Here is a 15,591-nt window from a genome sequence, read left to right as displayed (position 1 = left end):
TAGCATACCTAGCTACCTTGCCTACTTTAGATAACAGAGGGATTACCGGGAACCAAGTTCAAAACATAATAAATAGCCTTGGGCCCTCATCCTTGTGCAGGGTCCATCCAAAAATGATTCGACCTTTTTATGTTCAAACTTTCACCCACGAAGTAGATATTAAAACAAACTGATCACGTAGCTAAGCCAATGGAAATTGTTTGCCAAGGCGAAATGAATCCTATCACCAGACATGACAACATGCAAGGTAGGTGTACCTACCTTACCTGTAGCAGTAGCTTCGGTAGGTAGACATGGCTCCAGTGCACCCTGCATGGGTCGGTGGGTCATAGTGGAATAACAGTATCTCACGTGACTCTCCTGAACTGAGCAATCAGAAGAAAGCCCTCGCGGGAGGCGGTTGATTATGACTAAGCTGGACTGATCACACACAATCGCGACCAAATATCTCCCCCACCCAACCATCATCCTCTAGCAAAAGTCGAATTTCTCACCTCGTGACGACCGAACGCTCCTCAATCGACACATCGCCGCCGAAACCGACGAGGAACACCAACCGCAATCATGGCTGACGTCGAATACGTGCGTTTTCCCCTTGACAGTTCTGCTCCGGCAGCCGCCTTGTCGTTTGCTATGCAACACAGACTGACCTGAAAATGGGGATTTCTAGAACGCCGAGGAGGCAGCTGAGATCAAGAAGAGAAGAGCCTTCCGCAAGTTTTCTTACCGTGGAGTCGACCTCGACCAGTACGTTGCCAAAACCACCTTACCGACGACACACGCCATTATTTCATCGGCCACCGGTCGTTTGTCTGTGAGGGCATGCGTCACGACGAATATTCGACAGTGGTGTGGCTGAAAGGCTGGAACAGCAGGCTGACTATTTTTCATTGCTCTCGAATCCAGGCTCCTCGATCTTACTTCAGACCAGCTCCGTGATGTCGTTCACGCTCGTGCCAGGCGCCGAATCAACCGCGGCTTGAAGCGCAAGCCCATGGGCTTGATCAAGAAGCTCCGCAAGGCCAAGCAGGAGGCCAAGCCCAACGAGAAGCCCGACCTTGTCAAGACCCATCTCCGTGACATGATTGTCGTCCCTGAGATGATCGGTTCCGTCATCGGCATTTACTCCGGCAAGGAGTTCAACCAGGTCGAGATAAAGCCCGAGATGGTTGGCCACTACCTGGCTGAGTTTTCGATTTCATAGTACGTCCATATCACGACTTTCCAACCAGATCCCCGAAGCAGATGCGCTGGTGAAGAAAAGGTTTCGCTAACTGTTCCACAGCAAGCCCGTCAAGCACGGTCGCCCGGGTATTGGTGCTACCCACTCGTCTCGTTTCATTCCTCTGAAGTAAGGGCCAGGTTTGGCAAAGTTTTGGGGAGGGTCTTGCATTGAAATTCATTCCGGAATATGGCGCACGGTCACGGTTTTACTCTAGAGGTTGGCAAAGCTCCAACCGACTGGAGATGATAGTGCAAATAAAAGACGAATCTTTGGGCAAATTGCTGGTTGCGAATTCAATTATTTTTTTTCTCATGCGATGCTCGTCTTTCATGGCCCTGTCTCAAGTGTGACGTTTGCTCCCTGGCTGTCCGGGCTGTTATCGTCCTGTGGAGTCTGGTGAATTTATCTATTTGAGACGGCTCTTGGTTTGGCAATGTGAGCCCCATAAACATTCTTGGTTTCCCGACCACCGGTCCAGTTTGCATTAACTCATCGTACAACTCAAACGATAATGGTTATGTGACTTTCTTATGTCTTCGCATTCCTCGCAAAAACAGTCAAACGCTGGTGATCCATAGTTTATGCTCAACTCTTGGCCTTTTGTGATATTAGTCCTGGCAATTACCCGGATCTCGCCGTCTTGAAAGCTAAAGTTGCAGTTGAACTTGCTGCACTTGTGGTTGATCAATGAGCCGATGAGATAGATGTATGCGCCATGCCTCCTGTTTCCGCAATCCTCCGGTGCGCGAAAGGCGTACAAGCGGACAAATTTTAAAATCTGTTTGTCGTATTGTGTCGGCCACCTTGGGGATGAAGACGACGATGTGCCCGACTTGTATTGATCCAGGGTCACATCGAACTCGACCATGGTCGGCTGGCGAACCATTTTGCCGATTTCAGGAAGTAGTTCGTATGCTTTCGACAGCGGAATTTGGTCCGCATTTGCGAGTGGCCGAAAGGCAGCCTGCATCAGTGCCTTCCTCTTGGGAGAAAGGGTTTTATACGTTTCCGGGCCATCCTTTAAGCATGTCTCACAGTAGTTGTCGTGAGTGGCCTCGAAAACAGGTCTTTCTTGGAAAATCAGCGCACCATGAGAGATGTTGGTTTCCGCAAAGACCCCAAGACCAACTCGACTGGAGGACTGCCTGACACAGATAGCTGGGGCCCGAGCGGGCTCAATTGTGGCCGCCCCCAAGCAATCATCAGGTCTCCTGCTATTGGGGGATGACGGCTCCGATATGAAATGTGACATGGTTGTAGCGCCGTTCAAACTGTCTTCTTATAATTGATTTATCGATGTTTTTTTTTCTTCTCCAAGATCAGGGGCGCGGATTGAAATGAAACGAGAGGAAATGTCATAGCAAAAGATAATCTTGCACCTGCAGTGCCTGTGCCGATACGGTCGATGCATTCGTTAGGCGGGCGGAAAAACTTTGCTCGAAATAGCAACCACTCCAAGGTAGTCGTAGTCAGCCAAACTGTTCTGATTCAGGGAAGGAGTGGATTGTCCAGGACCTCTCCGACAACACAACTATTACGCCAGTCTGCAATAGGTAACTTGAAGAAGTCCCTATTCATGTTTAATAGGGTGCCAGCCACTCGTACAAGGTCAAGTGCGAAACGATTTGATACGCTGTAGTGTAACGCTCGAGAAATAGCGACAAATTGGCGTAGGATATCAAATAGATTCCGGCTTAGATCCGAAACTCACGGCTCTTCTCGTTGAATTAAAATACCAATCACTCTGGGAGCACAACGTCATCTTGACAGCCCAAATATCTCAACATGAGAGCATGCATCAATGGCCGAAGTTTGACCATGAGATCTGATATGGCGCATGGATCATGGGCCCGGCGCAACGGAGATGGAACGCCGAATAAATTGGACGGCCGGATGCGCAAGCGCCAATCAAGACCTGATAAAAGCTCTATGTTGCAAGCAGTTGCGTTGTATCATACAGATGCTGCAGCTTATTCCGCCTTCTTGGCCGCCAGCTTACTTGCTTTAGCCTCCTCCTCGTTGACATGCTTCTGCCTGTAGTGATCCACAACCTTGTCTAGGTTGACGTAGTGCCCTGCCGGCACTGAATATGGAGAGCCTTGTTGAAACATCCTGCATTCTATGGTTAGATATATGGCTGGTTCGTTCTAGGGTTTTTTTTTGTCTGTGGGATGACGTACTCGGGATACTTGAGCTCGACATGAGTGTTCCTCTCGCAGTTATAGAAGAGGTTCTTATCATGGGCAGCCTGCTCAATGAGGTCGGTGTGTCGGCTGTTGCGCTCCTCCCACGTGTTCTGCAAGTCTGACCAGCGATCAATGGCAGTCGTGATGGTCGATGGCTCTCCATTCGGTCCCGGGCGGGTGGCGTAGTAGAGGCCGGTGGAGACGGGGACCGCACCGAAGAGGAAATAGAAGAAGGTCTACAGGGAAGGGCCAGAATTAGCACGCCGTCAACGAATTGACTCAACAAGTGACAGCTTCATCGACATACGCCCATGCCCTCTTCGACTGGGGCAGGTCCGTTGTGGTGGGTGTGGTCGGAGGCGTAGGATCGTGTTTGCCTGGGACGCAATGCAGTGCGTGACTGCCGCGCCATAACGGCGGTTCCTCGACGCAGAGACAACATGCTGACTGGTTGCTTCCGCAGCTGTGGTCGCGTGGGGAGAGGATTCCGATCGTGGTTGTTTGCGTATCAATTGGGGCTTGTTTGTGAAGTTGGCGAAGTTCAATTCCCAGCTTCAAAAGCCCATCGGTTGCTGCCATTAGCGGCCCGAGTCGTTGGAGCAAAATTGGCGCGGATGAGCCGAGCTAGGCGACTTGTGGATCCTGCCGCGCTTGTGAGAGCCAATCAAAATTCGACAAATACAAAAATCCAAGAATGACGCACAAAGAACTCTTTAGAAGGATCCCAAGGTCAAATTGGAAATCGCCATGTCACCGATTTGCGTTACAAGAAGGCGGGTAGCCTCAAATCTCACCAGGATTGGGTCAAAACGAAGACTCATCGCCTGGCGAGCTGTGGAGAGGTTCTTAAATGTGATATCTGTTATTTTCCCGAAAATTTGATACATAACACCATCTGGGCAGCCTTATTCGTTCATTTCTGTCGTATAGGAACATACTGTCCATACCTACATATTTAAATAAAATTTGTCCCCCTATGGTCGCTCAAAGTTCTTGAGCTGAGCTTTCGCCAACCTTAGCAGCCATTTACCTTTCACATTGCTGCATCGTCACAATGCGTTATTTGACCTTGCTAGGGCTGTTTGCGTGTGCGGGAACTGCATTGGCATCGGGATCCCCGCCCGTGGTCAAAGACGATGGCGAAACCGAGTTAATATGCCACTCCAAGAACGCAACCGATTGTTACCCCAAGATATTCCAAGCGACGAAGGAGTTCCAACCAGTACGCCCAGACCAGGACATACCGCCTGGCCTTCACGTCCGCCTGAACATACAGACGGGCGAGAAGGAGGCAAAACTGAACGACCCAAACGAGAAGAGACCAGACTTAGAGGGTCTACCTGTTGACAGCTCCATTGTCCTTGTGGATCCAGAAGAAGGTGCCGAGAGACCTGTTCCGGCCGGTGCTCCGAAATACGAACCCGTCGGCAAGGTCAAGGAGCAGACAGGACCAGAGGCCGAGCAATTCCATCAAGCATTGGCCATTTTGAAGGCAGACCGTGTAGGCAACATCGCGGACTTTGATGACGCCCTTGAAAAGCTTAACGAGCTCTCCCACGACATGTACTTCGGCTCTATCATTGCGCAGGACCTCGACGTCCTCCGCTCGCTATTCTGTGTTATGAGCGCAGAGGATGTATTTTCCAAGGATGCAGCATCTTCCATCATCCTCCGCGCCGTTCGGGCAGCTGGAACCATCTCGGCCGCACTACAAAACAACCCTGCGGCTCTCAAGGCAGTGGAGAAACACTGGTCGCCTCTGATGGAGGCAACCTGCTCCAGCAACGGGAAGCGAGCCTCACTCGGCAGTCTTGTCTTTTCCACCATTCAACCAGGCAAAGAGACTCTGGCTGCTTCTGGCCGAGACCCTGGACCGAACCTAGTCAAAGCAAAGCTGTCTGCCGTCAATGGTCTCTTGAAGAGTTCTGAGATACGCCGGTTCTTCCTCGACAAAAATGGGATGCAAGAGATCCTACGCGTCCTAATCGTCAAAGATCCCCAGTACAAAGATGCTCAGGTGAGAGCGGCGAATCTGGTGTCCGATACATTCCTTGACGAAAGCATGGGCGCCATTACTGGACAATGGCCGACAAAGTCGGCGTCTAGTGCTGCATACTGTGAAGTGACGGGTAATACTATGAAGGATGTGTGCTGGGACTACCATATTGCAAAAGCAGCTGCTGATACCAAGTCGGATTCGGACCATTGGAGTGGTTCTTTGTTGACTATGCTTCGGGATCAACTGAAGGCAAACGACAAGGGGTCGGGAGAGAAGGCAGGACATGATGAACTGTAGAGATAGATGCAATATATCCAAATATTCAGATACATAATATGTCAATTTTAGTCTTGTTTTTTTTTTTTTTTTTTTTTTTTTTTTTTTTTTTTTTTTTTTTTTGCTTTTCTTCTCTCAATTTTTGTTCGTCTCATATTTTCCAGCGAATATTTTTGACATCCAATGAATGTTTTCGTTTGAGTAACTCCTCTCACTATTTCGATGGGGTTCGGGTTGACCACTAAATTCCCTACAGTGCAGGTAAATGATTGCGTTCATACATACCTAAGGTACTTAACTTACTCCATACCTTTAGGTGCCTGCGTTGATTCCACCACTGGACGCATGGCTCCCCCACCCGCTACACTACCACTCCAACTTTCATCAACGTTGAGCAAACGGCAACAAAACCAAAACAATGGCCGGGTCACAGATTGATCAACGCATAAAGGAAAATCATCCTGGAATTGTCGTGCAGGGGACTAAGGGGGTTGGATCAGGCCGTTCGCTTCGTGCAACACGGGACTTTCAGCCGGGTGATCTGATTGCTGAATTTGACAATCCATTGGCAGCCTTTCCTGACGCGGCTCGGGCCTCGACGACATGTCACCACTGCTTGGACCAAAACGCCAAGGTTTTTGGCTGTATGGGCTGCGAAAAGGCTGTCAAATACTGCAGTAGCGAGTGCCAAAAAGCCAACTGGAAACTGGTGCATTCCAAAGAATGCAAAGTGTTCCGTAAGGTCCAGACGGCGGTGGGCAAAGATTGGCTACCGACTCCTGTGCGGACGCTGGTGCAGCTCCTGGTCCGTTGGCCTGAGGTACAACAAATTGTAGCCCAGCTCGAGGGCAACGATGAGCGTTTCAAAGAGAGGAAACAACTTTGGGAGGATATGAAGTTGCAGGCATATGCGGGCATTCACTACGCTGGACGCAAGGAGGATGATGCGAATCTGTTCATGTCACTGGACGTACTGTGCAAGGTGAGATCAAGCCTCCGTTGCCTCGCCTCGATTTTTTTATATATATTTTTTATCCCATCTAGTAGTATGATTCGCAAATTGACACCACGATAGATCCAAACAAATTCCTTTGATAGGTTCGATGCCGACACAGGCGCGAGCGGCACATTTCTCGACCCTGTGCTCGCTATGGTCAACCACTCATGTCTACCCAATGCCGTGGTACTATTTTGGCGGCGCAAGGCTTATCTCAGAGCAGAGATGCCCATCAAGCAAGGATCCGAGATTTCTATCTCATACATCGGTGAGATATTGAAGGCCCCTGTTGCTCAGGCCTCGCTCCTAGCCAGTGTGCTAAACATATTATACAGACTACACAAAACCCGTTAGGTTTCGGCAAGAGGACTTATGGCTCTACCATTTCACCTGCAAATGTCCACGATGCAAGGACGATCTGAATGTTTACCAAGTTTGTCAAGACTCACCAGTAGTCTCGCTGAATGATCTTACTCTATCTCCGGGTGTAGAGCAACTAATGTACCCACCTGGGGAGGGCGACCACTTCAAGCAAAAATCCTGGCGCTCCAAGGTGGAAGCTATATATGAAGAGTGCCGACATGACCGCAGCGCCAAACCGACGTTTGAGGAACGGCTTGCGATGCTCAAGGCGAACTGGCAAAGTTGCAAGCCGCTCGTTGATGCGCAACTTTGGGCTTGGCAGCCCCTCGCACAAACCCTGCAGGCAGCAACTCTCTACTACTTGGGCACGGAAAACCTCACGAAAGCGCTCTCGACGGCCTGTTTTATCGCACTACACTGTGATCCATATCAATACGTCGCGCCCTTCAAGACCTTCCGCTTGACAGGTCTCATGCTCATTGCCAAGATCCTGACGCAAACGTCAGTCCCGGATCGGGAGGAGCTCGCCAAGACGGCGCACCCAGAAATCATGGGAATACTGGACCGATCCGATCAGGCTTCCATGTTGCATGCGATCCTGCTGATTGTCGTCAACAACGCCCCTAAAGGTCACTCTGACGACTGGGAGGTCTTGCACGAGGCCAAGACCATGCTGTCTGGAATTGAAAGTATAGAGGGGCGGGAAGACGAGTCCATGCTGTTGAGGAGGTGGGTGAAGAATCCAGGAAACCATGCGGACAAGGCATTTTTCCAGGAGAGGGTGCTGAGGCCAATCGAGGCATTGGCAAGGCTGGCACCAGAAATTCTGAGGGCCGATTTAGGCTAGCTAGCGAGTATGATGACAATCAAAGTGATCAAGTCTTCCGAGCCGTGTCGTGTGTCGACAGGTTAACGACTTGATGGACCCATAGCGTAGATTGTCCCTGTCAAATACCTACAGAGAGACAAAATGAAGAAGTAAACGTTGCAGGATTAACGAGTGATTAATTGTTTTTGATACTTTCAGCGTTTATATGCATCACGGAAAGCAATCTATCTATATCTTAGGTACCTACCTAGGTAGGTAGAGGTCTATCTCATGGAAAATGTCAACGCGGCCAACAAAGGTTGTTGTGATTTCCCCAATGAGAGTCCACCGTGCATTTGGGTTTTCACACTATCGGACCACAAAGGCACCGACCTTTTCACTCTTTTGGGCAGTTGCGAAAATGAAAGTTATGACTGAATGATTTGATTTAAACCTGGAAGTACCTAGCCCGACTAGACCAATCAATAGTGCTAGACTTTTTGGTATTGTTCTTCAGTTAGCAATCACTCACTGTCGGCTTAGTTTTGTGGCCGTACCTACCTACCTTACCCTTAATTGTCTTTTTTTCCTTTTTTTTTCTTCACATAATAGATTTGGCTACCTGCCTTTCACCAGCCATCAATTACTTCAAGCTGCAGTTGCCACGAGTCTCTGCGCCTGCAGAATTTTCATCCACTTCGCAACATCATCTCGCTTGCCTCAAACCCTGCGTGCCTCACAGCTAGGCTTGAAAGTTGAATCAATCCATTCAAGCTAGGTAGGTATAGTTTCACTCGCCGTTCATAGTTGGTGTGTGCGTCAAGATTTCGGCTGAATGATAAATGGCACCTGCTGAGTCCTCAGAACCTGCGTTGATGCCGGACGCAGAGGGTCGCCAGCGCGAATCTTCAATTTCTATCAGTGGCTCCAAGCGTCCACGATCCAGTCCTGGTGCCGACACGGCCGAGGCGGTAGATGGTAGCAGCAGGGTCTCGATGAAGGTTGAAGACGAAGAAAGCATGGAGGTAGCTCCTCCGGCGAAACGCCGCAAGAAGATTCCCAAAAAGGGTAACGGAAACTATCCCGGTATCACGTTCTCCCCATCTTCTCGACTTCAGAGCAAGATACAAGTCACCGACCTTCGCAACCTCATTCTCTATATTCTTGCCGATGGGACGGCGCCGCAGTGGGTTGCTGTCTCCCACCGGCCGCAGTTCACCAAGATAGTTACCATCATGATTCCTGGTCTCGAAGAGGCCATGTTCAAGAAGGACGTCGACTTCTCCAAGTATGAGGAGCACGATCGCAGCACTCCCCGCATAGAGACGTCCCCAGACGACTACTATCCCAGGAAACTGGACCCTGAGGCCTTACCAGCGGCTGTGAGGCCGTTGGCAGACGTGTTCCCCCATCTCTGGCCCGTGCGAGCTACCGCCGACGAGAGGGGTGCGGCACCCAGGATTCATTCTCCTGTGACCACCATGCTCAAGCTTCCACTCCCAAAGACCAAGGACGACAAGTCCCGCAAAGGTCCGAAACCCCTACAGGATCAACCGGGCTTCAAAGATGTCCGCACTCGCATCACTGAATTCATCGCCACGCCACAGGAGTATCTTGAGCACAACTTCTCTCTGCACCCTGCAATGCTTAAGGATGAAGAGAGCCGCAAGACTTTCCAGGACCCCGAGGGATGGGTTCACACCGATGTTGCGACCCTAGAGGATGGTACGGTTCCAGAAGCAGACATACAGCAGGGTAGCATCACGGCGGGGCGTGAGGTATTTGCCATCGACTGCGAGATGTGCCGCACAGGACCGACGAATCACGATCTTTCCTTGACGAGGGTTACAATCTTATCCTGGGACGGTGAGGTGGTTATGGATGAGCTGGTCAAACCAAGCCTGCCCATTCTCGACTACCTGACGCAGTTCTCCGGCATTACGAAAGAGATGCTCGAGCCTGTCACGACTACGCTGCCCGATATCCAAAAGCGTCTGCTTGAGCTCCTGACCCCAAGATCAATTCTCGTCGGACACTCTCTTGATTCAGATATGAAGGCTCTTCAACTGGCCCACCCATTTGTCGTCGACACATCTATTCTGTTTCCAAATCCATCCTCCCCCAACGGCAAGCACTCCCTCAAGCACCTTGCCTCGAAGTACCTCGGTCGCCAGGTTCAAAAGGACGAGGGCTCCTTGAAAGGTCATGACAGCTACGAGGATGCCTTGACGGCTCTCGACCTGGTCAAGAAGAAGTGCGAAAAGGGCAAGGAGTGGGGTGTGTCGGGCGACAACAAGGAAAGTATATTTAAGCGTCTGGCTCGCGCTGGCACGGCATACCGAGCTCAGGGTGGCCCAGAGGCCAAGGGTGGCGTCGCCACGGGCAAATCCTCTGCTGCAGTCGATTGGGGTGAGCTGGGTTGGAATCAGTATAGCGACGCTGACCATTTCATCCCGTGCAAGTCTGATGCAGAGGTCGAAGCCGGAATTGTACGTGCAGTGGCAGGAGACGTTGACGGCAAGGAAATTCAAGGCGGAGGCGTTGATTTTGTCTGGGCTCGCATGAGGGAGCTAGAGGCACTTCGTGGCTGGTGGAATCGTAACAGGTCGCAGTCAAACTCGAACGGGCCGCCGTCTGTGGATGAACTCGAGCGGCGTATGAGACTTGGCATTGTCACTGGGGAGGGTGCCACGAACGGAGATGCGAACAAGGGGCCCATTGAGGAAGCCAGTGCAGATGAAAGATGTCTTCTGGAAGTTGCAGTCGCCACTGTGACGCAGCGCATTGGCCGTATATATGCAGCCCTACCGCCATGTACGGCACTTGTGGTCTTCTCTGGAACCGGGGATCCGCGCGAGATGGAGCGTCTCCGAGCACAGCAAGCCCAGTATAAGGCGGAGTATAACACGCCTGGCATGAAGTGGGATCAGCTGTCAGTCCAATGGACGGATACCGAGGAGCAGGGACTGAGAAAGGCTATCAGAAGTGCCAGGGATGGGATAGGATTCATCACCGTGAAATGAAGGATCAACATTGTCGCGTTTTCTTTATGACCTTGGCACTTGTTACGTTTTTGACAGCAGCGCTCCTTTTTGCAGCCACCTATTCTGTTCAAGGTTTCGATTTTGGTTGCCGTAACTTCAGACGTTTGCAATTGTGCATTGGGGACAGCGGCCTGGTGTAGTACCTAGGCGTTGTCTTACAGATATCACTCAACGTTTGATACGGGTGCATGATTGCTATACTCGGTCACAGCCCCCGCCAGCAATATATATAGACAAAGAATACGGCACTACGACATCATGAGCCTAGAAAAGACCAGCTCGTAGGCTCTAAATTAGGAGCAACCTGGCTGTCAAAGTCGTGTTGTGAAAACTAACTAAAAGTCAAAGTCCTTCCTGAAGACATCGGGATCTACCCCAGGCACGACCTTGTCGCACAGGTCACGCCGGCCTAATGTCGTAAAAACACGGCGTAGGCTGTCATACAGGGTTGTGCTACGATTCTGCGTTGTGAGGCGCTCGAGGTCCGCCTCGCTCACAGAGCCGTTTCCACCCAGGATCTCGCGGGCTCTCTCACGTCCACTCTTTTCAACCTCCTTGTGCATGGCCAACGCGGCCAGAAGGTGACCGGCGGCCTCACGCTCGCAGTTCATGTTGATGCAGCTAATACCCAGGTTGTAGCGTGCGCGGACAAAGTTCGGCCGGATGGCAAGTGCTTTTTCGTACGCGTGGATGGCCTCCTCGCTCCGGCCACTGTTGGCCATGGTGGCGCCGAGGCGGTTCCAGAGAAGATGTACCTGGTTTTGTTGGTTGCTCGTACCCTGCTCGGAGGAGGCCAATGCGGCGCTGAAGCAGTCGACGGCCTTTGAGAAGTCGTCACCGCCGTAGAAGAGCACACCAAGTCCAACCTGGACGTCTGGGTCCATATGCTGTCCATCCGGCGCGAGACGAGCAGCCTCGAGGAACATGTTTGTGACACGCTTTCGGAGTTCCTCACGGTCAGTGAAGCCCAGGTCCGCCGCAGACGAGAGCTTCTCTGGTGGGCAGATATGAGGGTACTTGACAGACAACCATCGCTCGAGAGTCCTGTGCGACGTACCATCGTAGCTCTCGTTGGTGTACGAGACAGCCAAGGCCGTTAGGGCAGCAAGGTTGTTGGGATCGATCTCAAGTGCCCTCTCCAGCGCCCGAATGGCTGCATCCTCCTTTTCGTTTTGTGCCTGAGCCGATCCGAGCTGCACCCAGGCCTCGACATGATTTGGATCTGCCTGCACCGCCGCCTCAAAGGCGAGTGCCGCGAGTGATAAGTTGCCTCCCTCGTCCATGATACGCATGCCTTCCTCAAAGGCATTTGGCTGATCCTTAAATATGTTGTCCTCCTCAAACATATAAGGCTCGATTGGAGGAGCTTGCCCCAAGCGTGCGTTGGAGGTCTCCCAAAACTGCGTCAAATCAGCCATATCAGCCATATCAGCATTTCCGGCTTGTATGCCGTTCCATATTGACTCGAAGTCACCGAACCCTGTCTCCGATTCGAGAAGCTCCTCGTCCATCTTGTTGAGTTCTGGTTCCATTGCCAAGCTCTCGTCTTCCTCGACTTGCTTGTTCTCCAACTCGATTTTGGCGAATTGTTCCTCCCACTGGTTGTCGTCCAGTTCCAGTATCTTTTCCTTGCCCTTACCCTTATCCACAACTCCATCTAGCATCTCTTGCGACACGCCGCCTTGCTGTTGGAACATGGGCTGGTACAGCGGCCGGCCCATTGATGCATACCCCATACCCATACCCATGCCCATGCCCATTCCCATTCCCATGCCCATCGGGTGAACTGTACCAAGCGTTGGCCGGTGTTGCTGTAAGCTGGGCGCACTTGCAGACACGGCGCCGGCGCTGGAAGATGATGGCATGGCCTCGTGGTTTTGACGTTGGAAAGCTGCGAATTCGGCGGCGCTGAATGGTGATACTGTCGAGCTCGGAATCCCCGCCATGTGTGTTGGTGATATGGTAGCCCCTCGAAGATGAGCTGCTTGTGCGGCATCGAGGGGGAACTGGCCATGAGGGCCGTGTTCAAAGGCCATCTCGGGCATGTTCGCAGGCTGGTTCATAAAAGCGTTCATGGCCTAGGTATGCCAGAATAGGGGACAAGAGATACTGCGTCAGTCGCCAGTCCGAGGTCGGGCCACATTCTCCAAACCTGTTGATGCGACTTACCCCGTCTTGGGCTGGTCCGTTGTGCATGACACTCCGGAAAGAGTCCGGGCCGGTTGAGGGGCCCCGATTCACCAACCTGTCACGCTGTAGGCTCTGATCATCCTGGGCGTGCTTTGCCAGTTGGCTAAGGGGGTTGCCCGCGGTTGAGCACTCGGCCCCTCCCATGAAAGACATGGCGGCGGTCTTGTTTTGATGCGACGTGCCGGATGGAACGGTAGACTCGGGTTCTCTGTCGGTGGTTCTGCTAAACGGTCGGGCAATCGAGTGGTCAGATAAGTGGTGACTAAATGAATGGAATGGGTGGTGTGGACAAGTAAGGATGTCTGTCGTTGGGTCGGCACGCAGTTTTGACGACTTACGTTTAAAACCTGATTAGTGTTTGTATGACGATTAAGGCGTTTAAGACCAAATGTTTGTGTCGTCAAATATGTACCGTAGACGATCGTAACCAAGTCTCATCGGGTCAGGCAGGGGCTTGAACAAAGGTAAGAAATATGCCTAAGGGAGGAGGTTACAGATTGTCCAAGCAATCATACATAGATAGGTAAGGTACATAACCTACCAACCTCATCACTGCTCCGAGGACCGCGGCTCAAACCCGTGGCTACTGTTGTGTCCCCTCCCCCACATGCAGGTCCGTCTGTCTGGGGACGACAGTCGAGCCACGCCAGTGCAGACGTGCGGCTTTGCGGGGCTCGAACAATTGGATGGATCCACTGCACTCACAGTGTCGCAACTTTGGTTGGTTGGTTTATTGCGTATTACCTAACTCAGTTACCCATACAAAGGAGTTCAGAGTAGGGCGCTGATTACAAATGCACCCAACCAACGTAATGTATGTAATTGTTCCATGTATACAAAGGTCATCATTATCTTGACAAGTAGGTGTAGAGTGAGTTCTGAGTCTAAATATTCTAATGTACATATTAATTGTGTACACATAAGGGCTAATAAAACACTTTTTTGTACAATATTGGGGCATCCGATAATCGCGCGCCATTTCCTACTCAATCCCGAAGATAATCATGAAATTGCCACAAGGCAAGCCTCTTCGATTCCTCGTGCTGTTCAATAGCGCCGAGATCGGGACCGGTTCTGCATCTGCGGCCGAGTCTGGGACTCAGGAGGGGTGGAAAAGTCCACTCGCAGGGGCCTTCCCATCAGCTCCATCGTCTTGATTTGCTCCGCGGCCTTCGTCGCAGACTCCACATCATGGAAGTCGGCGTGTGCGAATCCGCGAGGCCATCCTGTGCTGCGGTCAACGGCTATCCTCACGTCCTTGAGGTTCTCCAGGGACGAGAAGAACTTGTTGAGCTCCGCATCGGTAGTCTCGTACGGGATATTCCCAATGTAGAGATGCTCGCTGGGAGGGCGCCCGAATGTCTGCTGCCGACTCTTTCTGGGCTTATCCTCCTTGGTGCGAGCAGCGACGGTTATCCGTCGCCCGTGCCAAAAGGTGTTGTTGGCCTCCTCTAAAGCCTTCAGTGCCTCCTCGGGTTGCTCATAGTAAATGAATCCATATCTGCAATGACACATATCGCCGACTCGTTATTCAATGAACCGGATGTGTGGTTTCGCAAGTAGCATGTCGCCAGACAAGTCTAACTTACCCTCTGCTCAACCCACGAGCATCCCGCGCGATTTTGCCCTGAATGACTTTGCCGTACTGAGAGAAGGCTTCGACAAGGTGCTCGTCGGTGGCGTCGAACACCAGGTTCCTAACAAATACACCATTGGGTGGTTCTTCGGGATGAAGCTCATTTTTCAGCTCCGCAGACTCTGTAGCGTGGGATGTTAGCGTGTCATCCAGGATCAGATTCATATCGTCTTGTCTGCGAGTCTTATCTAGCGACCAGTTTTATCTTACCCTCCTGTGATGTAGAGTTGCCACTGTCCTCTTCGACATTGGCCAGGGTCCGGGACACGGAGAAGGCTCGAGCAAGGGGCAGTGCGGTCGACTTGGCTACCATGGCAGGCACAGCAGCTAGCACAGGAACGACTCGCTTGCTAACAATTGCAGTCCTGGCTGTCTGGGCTGTCTGGGCTGAAGCGGCCCGCAGAGCGGCTCGACGAAAGCAGTTCCTATTTTAGGCCAGTTAGCAGTCGGCAGTACGTTTGTGTTTCAAGCGAATTGATCTGAAACTTACATTTTGTATCTGAGTTTTGTGTTATTACAGGCGTTGCTCCAAGTCTTTTCTGTTTGATGAAGTCTTTGCCGTTAAACGTTGTTAATGGAAGGTGTATCAATGGCAGATGCAAGTTTGCGGAAATGGCTAAAGACTGCTTTTCAATGGGAAAAAAAAAAATTGAGCGCGACTTAGATCCACGTCAGGTCCCTGGTCGCAGGATATGTGGGTATAAAAGCGGGGGGACAGCTGCCCAATAGCATCGAGGTTCGATGTTCAAGGGAGCGCCTGTCAACGCAGCCTAACTTTGAGCTGGCTTTGTATGTCAGGTATGTTACCTAATACCTCCCATGCTTAAGAGGCACTGAGCAAATGGCCAACAACCTTAACTATATCAG

General features: G+C 51.4%; 8 protein-coding genes across 8 annotated transcripts; 4 read left to right on the top strand and 4 right to left on the bottom strand.

Moving 5' to 3' along the window:
• Positions 1 to 465: 465 nt before the first annotated feature.
• PgNI_05010 (uncharacterized protein) lies at positions 466 to 1,977 on the top strand. Its single transcript, XM_031125051.1, has 4 exons — positions 466 to 582; positions 671 to 810; positions 907 to 1,203; positions 1,286 to 1,977. Exons 1-4 carry the CDS (start codon positions 565 to 567, stop codon positions 1,353 to 1,355), a joined length of 525 nt encoding a protein of 174 aa, XP_030984817.1. The 5' UTR covers positions 466 to 564; the 3' UTR covers positions 1,356 to 1,977.
• Positions 1,710 to 2,477, bottom strand: PgNI_05009 (uncharacterized protein; the record flags this gene model as incomplete). Its single annotated transcript, XM_031125050.1, has 1 exon — positions 1,710 to 2,477. One exon carries the CDS (start codon positions 2,475 to 2,477, stop codon positions 1,710 to 1,712), a length of 768 nt encoding a protein of 255 aa, XP_030984564.1.
• Positions 2,478 to 2,815: 338 nt separating this feature from the next.
• Positions 2,816 to 3,970, bottom strand: PgNI_05008 (uncharacterized protein). The gene is made up of 3 exons (XM_031125049.1): positions 3,719 to 3,970; positions 3,406 to 3,647; positions 2,816 to 3,337 (listed from the first exon to the last, which is right to left on the bottom strand). The coding sequence occupies exons 1-3, from the start codon at positions 3,851 to 3,853 to the stop codon at positions 3,196 to 3,198; spliced, it is 519 nt and encodes a 172-aa protein (XP_030984563.1). The 5' UTR covers positions 3,854 to 3,970; the 3' UTR covers positions 2,816 to 3,195.
• Positions 3,971 to 4,465: 495 nt separating this feature from the next.
• PgNI_05007 (uncharacterized protein) lies at positions 4,466 to 5,707 on the top strand (the record flags this gene model as incomplete). The annotated part of the gene is made up of 1 exon (XM_031125048.1): positions 4,466 to 5,707. One exon carries the CDS (start codon positions 4,466 to 4,468, stop codon positions 5,705 to 5,707), a length of 1,242 nt encoding a protein of 413 aa, XP_030985616.1.
• Positions 5,708 to 6,081: 374 nt separating this feature from the next.
• On the top strand, positions 6,082 to 7,926 carry PgNI_05006 (uncharacterized protein). The gene is made up of 3 exons (XM_031125047.1): positions 6,082 to 6,668; positions 6,762 to 6,951; positions 7,019 to 7,926. The coding sequence occupies exons 1-3, from the start codon at positions 6,105 to 6,107 to the stop codon at positions 7,891 to 7,893; spliced, it is 1,629 nt and encodes a 542-aa protein (XP_030985615.1). The 5' UTR covers positions 6,082 to 6,104; the 3' UTR covers positions 7,894 to 7,926.
• Positions 7,927 to 8,696: 770 nt separating this feature from the next.
• PgNI_05005 (uncharacterized protein) lies at positions 8,697 to 10,877 on the top strand (the record flags this gene model as incomplete). Its single annotated transcript, XM_031125046.1, has 1 exon — positions 8,697 to 10,877. One exon carries the CDS (start codon positions 8,697 to 8,699, stop codon positions 10,875 to 10,877), a length of 2,181 nt encoding a protein of 726 aa, XP_030985614.1.
• A 356-nt stretch (positions 10,878 to 11,233) lies between these two features.
• PgNI_05004 (uncharacterized protein) lies at positions 11,234 to 13,401 on the bottom strand (the record flags this gene model as incomplete). The annotated part of the gene is made up of 2 exons (XM_031125045.1): positions 13,068 to 13,401; positions 11,234 to 12,976 (listed from the first exon to the last, which is right to left on the bottom strand). Exons 1-2 carry the CDS (start codon positions 13,239 to 13,241, stop codon positions 11,234 to 11,236), a joined length of 1,917 nt encoding a protein of 638 aa, XP_030985613.1. The 5' UTR covers positions 13,242 to 13,401.
• Positions 13,402 to 13,915: 514 nt separating this feature from the next.
• On the bottom strand, positions 13,916 to 15,348 carry PgNI_05003 (uncharacterized protein). The gene is made up of 4 exons (XM_031125044.1): positions 15,215 to 15,348; positions 14,935 to 15,149; positions 14,678 to 14,846; positions 13,916 to 14,589 (listed from the first exon to the last, which is right to left on the bottom strand). Coding segments are annotated over exons 1-4 (840 nt in total). The 5' UTR covers positions 15,217 to 15,348; the 3' UTR covers positions 13,916 to 14,135.
• Between the last annotated feature and the right edge of the window lie 243 nt (positions 15,349 to 15,591).

Source organism: Pyricularia grisea (genome assembly GCF_004355905.1).
Source record: "Pyricularia grisea strain NI907 chromosome Unknown Pyricularia_grisea_NI907_Scaffold_2, whole genome shotgun sequence".
Classification (NCBI taxonomy): Eukaryota; Fungi; Ascomycota; class Sordariomycetes; order Magnaporthales; family Pyriculariaceae; genus Pyricularia; species Pyricularia grisea.
This window is presented reverse-complemented; position numbering and strand designations above follow the sequence as displayed.